The sequence below is a fragment of the Carcharhinus amblyrhynchos genome, chromosome 5 (assembly GCF_965287045.1).
Source record: "Carcharhinus amblyrhynchos chromosome 5, sCarAmb.v2.hapA, whole genome shotgun sequence".
Lineage (NCBI taxonomy): Eukaryota > Metazoa > Chordata > Chondrichthyes > Carcharhiniformes > Carcharhinidae > Carcharhinus > Carcharhinus amblyrhynchos.
Genome location: NC_137328.1, coordinates 52,548,632 through 52,562,538, shown reverse-complemented (window position 1 = coordinate 52,562,538; position 13,907 = coordinate 52,548,632). Strand labels below are relative to the sequence as shown.

Below are 13,907 nucleotides of genomic sequence, written 5' to 3'. Positions count from 1 at the left end.
AATTGCCCTTCAGAGTCCTGTGATGCATAGGATAGAGGATTAGTGGGTAAATATGTAGGGATTTGAAGGTAGGGCCTAGATGGGATTAGTGGTCGGTGCAGACTCGATGGGCCGAATGGCCTCCTTCTGCACTGTAGGGTTTCTGTGGCTTCTATGCTCACCCTATCCATGCTCTTCATAATTTTATAAACTTCTATTAAGTTGTCCTTCAACCTCCGTCTTTCCAGGGAGAACAATCCTAGTTTATTCAGTCTCGCCTCATAGTTAATACCCTCCATACCTAGCAACATCCTAATAAACCTTTTCTGCACACTCTCCAAAACCTCCACATCCTTTTGGTAGCGTGGCGACCAGAACTGGACACAGTATTCCAAATGTGGCCTAACCAACATTCTATATAACTGCAGCATCATATGCTAACTTTTATACTCCATGGCCTGTCCAGTAAAGGCAAACATGCCATATGCCTTCTTCACCACCTTTTCCACCTGTGCTGCCACCTTTAAGGATCTGTGGACTTGTACACCCAGATCCCTCTGTGTCAAGCTTCAACACATTTTATAGTTTTGTTTGAATAGTTCTTTCTATTTACTAGAAAATACATTTGAGAATGGGAGCTGCTATATATTTTCTTCCCTTAACTTCCATTTCTTCTTAACAACATTGAGGGAAGTTGAGAATCCATAGGAAATTATAGCTTGGGCAATGTCAAACTAATCCAGTTTTGTGCATTCATTGTTGCTACGGTTGTACAGAACATTAGCTAAGTCATACGTTCTGGCCTCCATATTTAAGAAAAGATTATTAGACTTTAAAAGATTTAAAAAGATTATAAAAGATTATTAGATTATTAGTGTGCAAAAAAAACAAAGATGGTACCAGAACTGAGAGGTTAGAACTATCAGAAAAGTCTGAGCAAAATAGAATTTCTGTTTTCTAGCGAAAAAAGGCCAAGAGATAATCTTAAATGCCACTGTGAGGTTATGAACAAGTTTGATAGAATAGATGTTTATACTTTGCAATTCCAAAGCTAAGGTGCATAACAGAAGATTTTTACCAATAAGTTCAATTTAAAAAATTTAGAAAAAATGTTTTACTCAAAGTGGTGAGAATAAGAAACTCGCAACCATCTGAGATAATTGAGACACATGGCATAGATGCACCTAAGAGATGCTAAGAATAGTACTCGAGGAGGAAAGGAAATAGAATGTTGAAAAGTTGTGTTATGAAATCCATTTTTTCTTGTATCCTTATGTGCTAAGTTAGCAGACTATGGAGGTTGTAACTTTTAAGACATTTGATGTTCTACTGCTTGTTCCATTTGTTCCTGCCTAGTAACAAGAGTGGGACCTTGGAGTGTTTAGATCAGTCATCACTGGCTCAGTTCAAGGGTCAGTGAATAGTCGGTTTGGGTCAAGCAATTAATCAGTTTTAATCCAAGGAGGAGTGTCTCAGGAAGGGAGACATGGAGACGTTCCAAAGGAAGGTAAGGGACAAAGATGAGTCCCAGTTAAGCAAAAGAGGAGCAGCAAAAAGACACCGATTAGAAAAAAAGATGCAGGGAGCAGACTTGAAGTGAAGTGGGTTGGGAGAAACCCTGGTAATCAAAGCGGACTCTGAAGAAACTCTGAAGATCCAAGAAGGCAGCCAAATGTCGGTGATTCTGTGCTGTATACCACTGGGGCAAAGGTACCCCTTTGTGTACTGCTTAACATGGCCTAAGATCTAATATTGTCCTTGTAAGTTGATGCGTGAGTGTACTTGGGCACCCAGAGGAATGGAATCTCAAAAGGTAAAGTTCAAAATGCTGCGAGGTTGGCCACCCTTGAAACCATCTAAATTGGAGTGTAAGTTGGAGAGAATTCTGTGACAAGACCTTCACATGTGGAGATTAGAAACTCTCATGGGAGGGAACCAAAGTTTCAATGAGATTACTATATCAATGGGATTGCTGTCTCAGTGGGTTGTTAAGAAATCCATGGAATCTGTTTTGGTCACACTCGCCATTTACTGTGTCATGTTTGATGATAGTTGGCTTGTTAATTCACTTCTACCTCACATTGGAGTACATGACAGTTCTGTAAAATGTTTTATGTTTCTGAACTTGTAAAGTTTATTTTTATTTGTTCAAAACCCATGATATTATGACTTTCTTAGTAAATGTCTTGGATCTCAAACTTCAAACAAAATATTATTGGTCCATAACTGGATCTCACCAACAACTTGAGGACTGGTTAAAGATCATAACAGGCGGATTGAGTAAAATGGGAGGAGGCTCAAGTATCTGTTCCTGTTAGGCCAGATGATCTGGTTTTGTGTCGGAAATACACTACAATCTAACTATTTAATTTTACAGTTTAAAGAATCAACAAGGACTGCTTGTGGAATTTTCTGCTTTTCCTCAGCGATTCATCGAACTTTTAGACCAATGTATCCGAGAACAAAACAAAGAGGTGCCAAGGTGGGTTTGTATTTTAATGCTATTTGAAGAGAAGTATGAATTACTGTTGATTCCACTCCTAGGAGTTGTCTGCATCCTTGGATGTACAATTTTGTGGAAGTTAAACTTTTTCAACCTTGAATTGTAAAGATCGAGGGAGTTTCCTGTTGTAAAAATCAGTACAACATTTTGAACAGGATCTGCAGATTTATTGGATTTGAGTCATTCATCTCGTTTCCAACCTAGGGTACATTATTGTTTGAGTTCCAATCACTGATCAGATTGTTGCTTCTTTATTCAATTTTAGATCAGTGTCCTGATTTCAATATTCTTGGTTTTCACCTATCTCTCTCATCTCCCCCAGCTTGCACTTCTGTAATTCTAGCCTTTGGAGCATCCCTAGTATTAATTGCTCTACCATTGGTGGCTGTGCTTTCAGGCTCCGCCGGCAAGGCCAAGTTGACTACTCCTTGTTCATAGGCAGCATGTCTATTCCTTGCCGGTGAGAGCCTTTCCCGGTGAGGTCATAAAGGCAGTTGAGCCTGGACGATTGAGCGCCAGGCTTGCTAATAACGTATAAATGCTTCTTCAAATAAATTTTGATTTGGCAAACTGCCCCCCCACCCCCGTCTCTAACCAAACTTTGGTCATCTGATCTAATGTCTTCTTATGTGACTGTGTCATAGTTTGGTTACTCCTCTGAAGTTCCTTGGCACATTTTATTGTGTTAAACATACTATATAATTTCACACCGTATTAAGTTATTATCAGCTCTAGCAGATTGCTTTGAGGGAGGGTGGGGATATTCAGTTCTGTGCCGTTCATTTTTTCCAGGTATTTACGACAAAGTGACCCAAGAACTTGAATTACTAGAGCTTTACCTCATATTTTGACTTTTAGCAATAAGGGGTTCCATCTGGTTTGTCAACTTTTCCGTTCTCAGCCACAATTAGCAATATCGGAAACTAAATATCTCCTGTCATTTGGGCATTGTGTTATCCAGACTGAAATGATCTTTGATTGGGATTATTCACTGAAAAGTCAGCCTTGAAGCATGGATTTATTTGGAACTGTTTGCTATTGGAGACTTAAATTGTGGAAAAATTCAGTGTAGTAAGCTCTTCAGCTATGTGGGTAGACATAGACATCAAAAGTCCTTAATTGGTGGTTGAGGTTATAGAAGGTGCTATATGAGTGAAAGTTTGTTTTTTTTATTGTGTTCTATAAATTCTTAATTTGAAATGCTTCCTATTGTTGATTTTTATTTCCATAGGTTTATGCTTCAGTTGGTAACTCAATATCCGGCATTGGACTGCATACCTGCAAGCTTAGATATCATAGAAACAAATCCATTCAAGCACCTCACCCACCTCTCCTTAAAACTGCTTCCAGGAAATGACAGTGACGTCAAGAAATATTTGGCTATATGTCTTCAAAACATGAAGGTTAGTTTCTAATGCCCATTTCGTATGAGTATTAAGTATGGTCTTAAATTTATTCTGGTTAATTGCTGCAGTAATGTTTCTCTGAGCTGCATTATATTAATGTGATGTGAATTTATCATTGCAGATAATTTTAATCTTGCTACATTATAATTTTTTGAGGAGGTAACTAATTTGAGGAAGTAATTAAGCGTGTAGACAAAGGTGGAACATGGATTTTAGTGAGGCGTTTAATAAGGTTCCCCATGTAAGCTCGTGAAGAAGGCAAGGAGGTGTAGGTTAGAAGGAAATTTGGCTGATTGGGTAAGTAACTGGCAGTCTCATAGAAGACAGAGAGTGGTGGTGGAAGGAAAATTTTCAGACTAGAGACCATTTACCAGCGGTGTACCAGATGGGCCAGTGCTGGGTCCTCTGCTATTTGTGATTTTTATCAATGATGTGGAAGAAGGGGCTGAAGGGTGGGTTAGTAAATTTGCTGATGACACCAAGATTGGTGGAGTAGTGGATGAAGTGGAGGGCTCTTGCAGACTGCAAAGAGACATTGATAGGGTGCAGAGCTGGGCTGAAAAGTGGTAGATGGAGTTTAACCCTGGTGAGTGGTGATTCATTTTGGTACGACAAACTTGAATTCAGATTACAGGGTCAACGGCAGGGTTCTGAGGAATGTGGAGGAACAGAGAGATTTTGGAGTTCATATCCACAGATCTCTGAAAGTTGCCACTCAAGTGGATAGAGCCGTGAAGAAGGCTTATAGTGTGTTAGCGTTTATTTACAGGGGGTTTCAGTTTAAGAGCCGTGGGGTTATGTTGCAACTATACCGGACATTGGTGCAACCACATTTGGAATATTGTGCAGTGCTGGTCACCTCACTAAAGAAGGATACGGAAGCATTGGAGAGAGTGCAGAAGAGATTTACCAGGATGCTGCCTGGTTTGGAGGGTAGGTCTTATGAGGAAAGGTTGAGGGAGCTGGGGCTTTTCTCTTTAGAGCGGAGGAGGATGAGAGGCGACTTAATAGAGGTTTATAAGATGATGACGGGGCTAGATAAACTGGACATGCAGAGACTATTTCCTCGGGTGGATGTAGCTGTTACTAGGGGGCATAACTATAAGATTTCATGGTGGGAGATATAGGAGGGATGTCCAAGGTAGATTCTTCTTTCGGAGAGTGGTTGGGGTGTGCTGCGATAGTGGAGTTAGACACTTTAGGAACTTTCAAGCGGTTATTGAATAGGCACAAGGAGCACACCAGAATGATAGGGAGTGGAATAGCTTGATCTTGGGTTTTGACATAGCTCGGCACAACATTGAGGGCCGAAGGGCCTGTACTGTGCTGTACTGTTCTATGTTCTATTTGTAATTTAAGGTTCAAATGTTTTACTTCTATTGCAGTCAAATTTATATTCTCCTCAAAACATCAATAATCAAAAGCAAAAGATTTTTTTGAGAAGTTTAGCATTTTATTAGTCAAATATTATCTAACAACCAAACTTAGCAATATTCTGACAACCCAGTTGCATACAGATGACAAGGCAGACAACAATAAGGTATGTATCGCCTAAATTTACATTGTATTGTCCTAAATCTAGAGGAAATGAGCTGGTCAGCACTACTACATATAGTTGGCCTCCATGTTTCTTGCACGGCTGAGAAGCTAAGTAAATTTGGATTTAGTGGCTGCTTGGATGGGAAACCACCTGGGGATAATGGTTCAACAGGCTTTGTCGACTTCCACAATGCTGTGTCTCTGATTTCTTTTTCTTGGATAGATTGAGGGAGCTGGGACTCTTCTCCCTGGAGAGACGAAGGTTGAGAGGCGACCTGATAGAGGTTTATAAAATGTTGAGAGGAATAGATAGGGTGGATTCTCAGAGGCTATTTCCCTGGGTTGAAATGGTCGCTACGAGAGGACACAGATTTAAGGTGCAGGGAGGCAAGTACAGAAGTGATGTTAGGGGTAAGTTTTTCACTCAGAGGGTAGTGAGTGAATGGAATCGGCTGCCGTCAGTGGTGGTGGAGGCGAACTCGCTGGGGTCTTTTAAAAGACTTCTGGATGAGTGTATGGGATTTAATGGGATTGGGGGTTATAGATAGGTCTATGGATTGGTAGGTGTTGATGTGATCAGCGCAACTCGTGGGCCGAAGGGCCTGTTTGTGCTGTAGTGTTCTATGTTCTAAATACAACTGGCTTGATTATTACTTGGATGAGAGGCCACCTAAGAAAACAAGTTGCTCCAGAATTTCAAAATTTCCAGTCCTGTTTTGTTTTCATGCTGCTACTGTCTTACAGAATTTTATTTAAATTGATATAGTTGTTTTCTTTTTTGCTCTCCTATCCTTACTGAGCCATCTGATCTACCCTAGTGTGAAATGGACTAATGCAGAGAAACAAGTGACTGGTTAATTCTCTTTTTGTTGATAGCTGACCACTGATCTGGTACAATTTTATTGCAGAGATCAAAGTTGAATTATTTCCAGAGCCATATCACTTCATATCAAACTTGGCCTTTGAGTGATCTCTGATTAAAATAGTAAAATCATATAGCAGGAGCAAAAAGAACTGAGATGAGGAGAAAGCAAGATTGAAAAATCTCTGTACAAGGTTGCTTAATTCAATACTAATTTAATGATGGGACAAAATGACATCCTCCTTAAAGTGTGTTTAAATGGTATTTAAAGTCCAGAGCTATGAGTAATATTGACGATTAACTTAAATTACAATTTAGAAACACTCTAATTGGCAAATTAACTCATTTAAACAGTTTTTTTTTTCAGATAGAAAATAATTCACTACAAGAAAGGTTGCATAGAACAGAAGACGACCTAGCAAAAAGACTAAGCATCACTCAACAGGTTTGTAAATAAAGATCTTGATAAAAAATAATGGCAGCATGAACTGAAACACTAGCATACATTGCTACGAGTCAGAAACATGAAGATTTTTGCCCTACTCCTCACCTGAGCTGTCAGAGTTTCTCCTTCACAACATAACTTCTTAAAAATTTTCTTTGGCCTATCTGTTGTAGACTGCATGGTCTACTGCAATGGCCATTCTTGGTGAGCTGCCACCCTCCAGGAGGCTAGTGGGTGTATAGGCATCCTGAACAGGACAGCAACGCCAGCAGCAGCACAGCCTGTGTTTATTTCTGCTGGATTCTGCAAGAGTGAGCAGTGACTTGATTGAAGTATGTGAGGATCCTGAATGGTGCTGGCAGGGTGGACGTAGAGGGGATGTTTCCTCTTATGGGTGAGTCCAGAACTAGTGGGGGTCACAGAGTTGAGATTTTTTTCCTTTCTCGCAGAGGAGGAGGAGAGATGTTCTCTGCCTTAGAAGGTGGTGAAAATAGGGTCATTGAATATTTTTGGGCTGGAGGTAGGTAGATTCTTGTTGGTGCAGGATGATCAAGGACTGTCAGGGTGGATGGGAAATGCTGAATTTGAAATGCAGGCAGGGCAATCACGATTTTGTTAGGTGGCAGAGCAGGTTCGAGGAGCCAATTGGTCTATTTCGGTTCTTATGTTTGTATGTAACTTCATGTTTTCCCAACAGTATACTCCTTTTGTCAAAATGTTGCCGATTAGAGTCTACAAAGGGGTTATAAATAGGTTACATCTGCTTGATAACTTTTCCTCCTACCTATCTTTGCATCATGAAAAAATGCAGCTGGAGTACGTTCAATCCCTTCACCCAAGCCATTAATATGCACTGTTAATTGTTGAGGCCCCAATGCCAATTCCCTGTGTAAGGCCCCCCCCCGGTGGTCCTTTGCCAACCCCTTGCATAGCCCCATAAATGTGTGAATGAGGTGTTAGAGGACCTTTAAGCCCAGGCAACGCTGCAGAGAACGGACATCTTTGGATTGTGGGAGCCTTAAGACTCCATGACCTATTGTTTTTTTATTCATTCGTGGGACATGAGCATCACTGATTGGCCAGCATTTATTGCCCATCCCTGTTGCCCTTGAAAGGCAGATGAGAGTCAAACACATTGCTGTGGCTTTGGACTCACATGTGGGTCAGACCGGGTTAGGACATTAGTGAACCAGATGGGCTTTTATGACAATTGACAACGGTTTCATGGTCATCACTAGAATATTAATTCCAAATTTGTTTTTAAATTGAATTCAAATTCCACCCTCTCTTGTGGCAGGATTCGAACCAGGGTCCCCAGAACATTAGTTGAGTTTCTGGATTGATAATCTAACAATAATACCACTTGGCCATTGCAGAAGTCATCAATGCCAAAACGTTGGCCCTGTTTTTTTTCTATCTGTGGGTACTGCAAGATACCACTGAGCACTTCCACCACACTGCCTCTCCTCATTACTTGCCTCTGGCCTGGTCTTTTTTCCAAGTATCCTTAAACCTTTGTCCTCTCTTTTTCCAATTAGCGGAAATATGTCTGTATGGGTTTCCTCTGGGTACTCTGGTTTCCTCCACGACCCAAAAATGTGCAGGTTAAATTGACCATGCTAATTGTCCCTTAGGATCCCAGGATGTGTGAGTTAGTGGGGTTAGCGAGGTAATTATGTGGGATTGTGAGGATAGGGCCTGGATAGGATGCACTCTGAGTCAGTGCAGACTTGATGGGCCGAATTGGCCTCCTTCTGCACTGTAGGTATTCTATAATTCATGTTATTCATTTTTGGGATTTGAGCATTACTGCCTGGGCCAACATTTGTTGTCCATCTCTAATTGCCCCTTGAGAAGGTGATGTGAGCTGCTTTCTTGAACTGCTGCAGTCCCTGTGATGCAGTTACACCCATGGTGCTGTTGGGCAGAAAGGGTTCCAGAATTTTGACCCAGCAACAGTGAAGGAATGATCCAGTGTATTTCCAAGAAAGTAGATTGGAAAGATTGGGACTTTTGTTCTTGGAGAGACAAAGACTGAGAGGAAATTTGATGGAGATGTTCAAAATCATGAAGGGGCTGGGCAGAGTACATAAGGAAAAACCGTTCCTACTTGTAAAAGGATAGAAAACAAGAGAGCATAGATTTAAAGTGAAGAAACAAACGTGTTGTGAGAAAAATCTTTCACACAAGTGGTTCAGGCCAGATGCACTGCCTGGAAGTGTGGCGGAGGCACATTCAAGAGGCATTAAATGATTATTTGAAGAGAAACATTATGCAGAGGTATAGAGAGAGGCATGGGAATCTGATGCTCGTTTGTACAGTTAGTATAGACAACAATGGGCCAAATCGTGGCCCCCGTATCGTAATGATTCTCTGATTCTGTGATACTGTTTACACAGCAAATTTCGACCTAATTTTCTCTTTATTCATACAAAATAATTCAACCGAAAGGACATTTTATTATTCTAATTTAACTTTTTTGTTTTGGAGAACCTGTACTTATTGCTGAATTTTCATATTTAGACCTTGGCAGAAAAAAGTAAAGAACTGGACAGGTTACGTAACGAATGGGCAGCACAAACAAATTTGCTCGCAAACAAGCACAGCCAGGAAGTTACCACAGAACGGGAGAAGGCCTTGCAGGTGAGAAAATATACAAGTTCTTTACAGGATTGTAAAGTTGGAAGTTAAGTGTAAAATGACGTGAAAATTTGGGTTAAAAAAAAGCATTTATATGGTACCTTATCCACATCCTCTGCATGTTACAAAGTAGCTTAGTTGAACAGCAGTAAATGTGCACACAGCATGTGAAAGAATGATCTGTTTGTTTTGTTAGTACTTGCTAAAAGAGGAATGCTAGCCTTGATGTGTGCTCTTTAAATAGTGTTAGGGGATCTATTATGCTCACCTTGTTTAGTTTATCTTCTCTTATCTAAAGCACAGCACCTCAAGACAGTGCAGCGTTCCTTTAATACCGCTCTGGAGTGCTATAGATCAAGTGCTGAAACCTGTCGTGAGAGTGGAAATTGCAACCTCCTCATTCTGAGGATTGCAGCAAGTTGAGCCAAGCTGGCATTGGGATATAAATGGCGCATGTCATAGAAATGCCGAAGTACAGAGTTTGCTGCTTGGAGTTGTCTAGGAATCTGCTATTATAACAATCTTGAAAAGATAAGCAAATGTATCAATAGCATCTGTTATCATGGAATCCCTACAGTGCAGAAGAGGTCATTCAGCTCATCGAATCTGCACTGACTCTCTACTAGAGCACCTTACCTAGACCCCACCCATCCCATAACCCCACATATTTAGCCCACAAGTTTCCGTAGCCTACACAATTTGCTGCCACATAGTGGCAGGGTCCCTAGTTTCATTCCAGCCTTGGGTGACAGTCTTTGTGAAGTTTGCACATTCTGCCAGTGTTTACATGGTTTTCCCCTGGGTGCTGTGGTTTCCTTCCATAATCCAAAAATGTGCAGTTTAGGTGGATTGGCAATGCTAAGTTGCTACTTAGTATCCAAAGATATGTGAGTTAGATGGATTAGCCAAGGTAAATGCACACAGTTATGGGGATTGGGAGGAATGCCCTTTTGGAGACTCAATGCAGACTTGATGGGCCGAAAGGCCTCTTTGCACTATAGGGATTCTGCAGTTCTGGTGTATTAAATGGACTACCTCAAGTTGGTATTCCCTCTCATTTGTGTAAAAACATTACTTTTTAATCTACCCTTTCCCATCCACCCCAAAACATTTGCTACAGTGCAAAAGGAGGCCATTTGACCCATCGTGTCTGCACCGACCGCAATCCCATGTAGAGCCTAGTGCCATAACCCCACCTATTTACCCTGACATTGCGGGATAATCAACCTAACCCGCACATCTTTGGAGTGTAGGAGGAAACTGGAGCACCTGAAGGAAACCCACGCAGACGCAGTGAGGATGTGCAAACTCATCCAAGGCCCAAATTAAACCCATGTCCCTGGCACTGTGAGGCAGCAGTGTTAATCACTGTGTTACTCTAATTATATTCTATCTGTGAATAATTGCACAATGCTGTTGTTGATGTGGAATGTTGAGTTTTGGCCTATTTTAAAAGTAGCAGCATTTTAGATTTGTGCCATAGCAGTGTTCTTTATTGGGAACTGAAGGGAGAATAACAATGGGTGGATGACATTTTAAGTATTGTATGGATAATTTGAAAAATGAATAATTTAAAGCTTTGACTGTAGGTTTCAATGAAAGGAGAAGCTAGATGGGCCATAAAACCTGTATTGATTTATGAATATCAATTTCTTGTGCCTTTCTTCCCACACCCAGTCCTAACTAACAAAGGATCACCTGGACTGAAAATGTCAGCTGTTCTCTCCTAATACATGCTGCCAGACCTGCTGAGATTTTCCAGCATTTTCTCTTTTGGTTCCAGTCCTAACTGATTTGATGTTGACTTTACCTCTCCTTCCAGGCTCAAACACAGTACCACCATCAATTGGAGCAGCAGAAAAAGGAGGTGGAGGCAGCACATAATCAAACAGTACAGCAATTGGAAAGCAGGCTCACTGAGATGGAATCGATCAATAAGGAACTCACTGAGAGGAAATACAAATCTGAATCTTCAATACGCGAGTTGAAAGCCAAATTAGCTAGCATGGAAGAGGTTAGAAAACCTTCTTAATGGCTAAATTTTATACGTGTATGTATTCTCAAAGTTCACATTTTTTAAGAAAAACAAATAGTGATGGAATTACTTTATAAAATCATTGCTGTTAAGACCACAGTCCTTTTTTTAATTCATTCGTGGGCATGTGCATTGCTGGCTAACCAACATTTATTGTCCTAGTTGCCTGAGGGCGGTTGAGAGTCAACCACATTGCTGTAGCTCTGGAGTCACGTGTAGGTCAGACCAGGTACAGATGGCAGATTTCCTTCCCTAAAGGACATCAGTAAACCAGATGGGTTTTTCTGACAATCGACAATAGTTTCGTGGTCAGTAGTAGATTCTCAGTTCCAGATTTATTTTATTGAATTTGAATTTCACCATTTGCTATGGCGGGATTTGAACCTGGGTCCCCAGAATATTAGCTGAGCTTCTAGATTAATTGTTTAGCAATAATACCATTAGGCCATTGCTTCCCCGTTAGGCAGATCGCCCAATGGTACTGCAGTATAATAGAGTCATAGTCACTGAGAATGTCCAGATTTGATCCTTGGTCTGCAGAGTTAAAAAAGATTAAAACATATCTTATTTATATGTATGTAAAATGTATACACGCAAGCTTTTTGTTCATTTAGTACATTTCCTGTTCAAAATAAAAGTTTAATTGCATAAATGCTGTCTTTGTTGGATGATATTTAGGAGTGTCAGAGATCAAAACAAGAAGTCCACTCACTGAGGAAAGAAAATACTACATTAGATGCAGAATGCCATGAAAAAGAGAAGCTACTGAATCAGCTGCGAACAAGGACTGCTGTCCTGGAACAAGAAGTCAAAGATAAAGAGCAAGTGGTTGCAAGGACAACAGAAGTCTTTGAAAGTACACAGGAGCACAAGGTAATTCAAAATCTCGTGAAATCTGTTTAAGTTTTCAGTGGATAGATCAAGTAGAGAGATCACATGATACTAGGTTAAATAGGTTTATTTGAAATCACAAGTCTATAAGTTCTGTGCCTGTGCACCGCGCCCACTTCACCTGACGAAGGATCAACGCTCTGAATGCTTGTGATTTCACATAAACCTGTTGGACTATAACCTGGTGTTGTGTGATATTTCATCTTGCCCATCCTACTCCAACACTGGCATCTTCACATCATAGTTAAAGTTCGCTTATTAGTCACAAGTGAGGTCTACATTAACACTGCAATGAAGTTACTGTGAAATTTCCCTAGTCGCCATATTCTGGCACCTGTTCGGGTCAATGCACCTAACCAGTATGTTTTTCAGACCGTGGGAGGAAACTAGAGCACCTGGAGGCAACCCATGCAGACATGGGGAGAACATGCAAACCCTATGCAGAAATTGACCCAAGCTGGAATCGAACCCAGGTCCCTGAACGCTATGAGACAGCATTGCTAACCACTGTGCCACCCCAGGCAGAGGTGCATATTAAGCTATAATGCGATCTGTTACATGATACCTCAGGACCTACTTAGTGTCCTTAGCCCATCTGTACTCCAGCGCCTTTGAACTGTAACTCTCAGGTACGCAACTGTAATCTGATCTCCAATAATGATTTAGTTCTGCACAATGACAGTCTATTACTATTATTTTCATATTTGCACCACAAGTTCTGGTATGCTTCTCCAATATTGTGCTGGTTAAAGCAGTAAGTAGTTCAGAGCCATTTATTCCGGTTGTGTCCTAGGGTTAAAACATATTAGCAGGAATGGTGATGGAGTGCAATAGCAAGTTTCAGCATCCATAGACTAGGAATGTGAATATCAGTCAGGATTTCTCATTCCTCGTCATGCTCCAAACATTCCAGCTCAATAACTATGCATCTGTGTATGTGCCTCATATAATGACAAGATGAGGTTCACCTCTTGTCTCCCATGTTGAATAGCCTGCTGTAATTCAGTTCAGGTTTACACATGAAAAATGTGGAATAATGACTTGTGGAAGACATAGAGGGCAACTTGTACATGTTTAAGGGCATCCCAGAAAGGATTCGATTTCTGCACAGAAGGCGTAAGACATTAGTAGCAAAGGGCAATAGAGAAAAGGGTTGCTCTCACTTTATCTCTCACAAATTGGGGTCACCCACTTAAACAAGTTGCCAACACGTTCCAAAAATGATAGAGGGAATGTTGGCTGTGTTTAAATATCTGCACTTGGAATCATCACATGATTGTGATGTGACGTCTACATTGCAGGTGCATCTCCTTCCTTGGTGTTTTGGGTTTAGATAACCTGTGATCTTTGTTTAACACCAGCTTGATCCTACCTTTTGAGAGAGCTCAGGAGGGCAGATGTGACCAGAATATCTCTAGATTTTAAGTTTTTCAGACATGACTGAAGGTGCAATGAGCTTCTAGTACCTCTCAATTTGTTTATCAAATTGTCAAAACTATCAATAGTCCAGCTTGTCTCTTAAATTCGCCTCTGACCATTTCTTCTCACTGCCTCCAAACTTGTTCATTAAATCTTTATTTTTGTCCCCATCTTTCTGACTAAACATC

The 13,907-nt window shown here is 40.8% G+C and overlaps 1 protein-coding gene across 2 annotated transcripts in view; it reads left to right on the top strand.

Annotated features, from left to right (window-relative positions):
• LOC145343029 (spindle assembly abnormal protein 6 homolog) overlaps positions 1–13,907 on the top strand; it is a 66,760-nt gene that overhangs the window by 33,605 nt on the left and 19,248 nt on the right. For both annotated transcript variants that reach the window (XM_080188772.1, XM_080188771.1), the window contains exons 4-9: positions 2,357–2,461; positions 3,714–3,885; positions 6,657–6,734; positions 9,258–9,377; positions 11,197–11,388; positions 12,088–12,282. In XM_080188772.1, the coding sequence (XP_080044898.1) occupies positions 2,357–2,461; positions 3,714–3,885; positions 6,657–6,734; positions 9,258–9,377; positions 11,197–11,388; positions 12,088–12,282 (862 nt within the window). The remainder of the gene's footprint in view (positions 1–2,356; positions 2,462–3,713; positions 3,886–6,656; positions 6,735–9,257; positions 9,378–11,196; positions 11,389–12,087; positions 12,283–13,907) is intronic.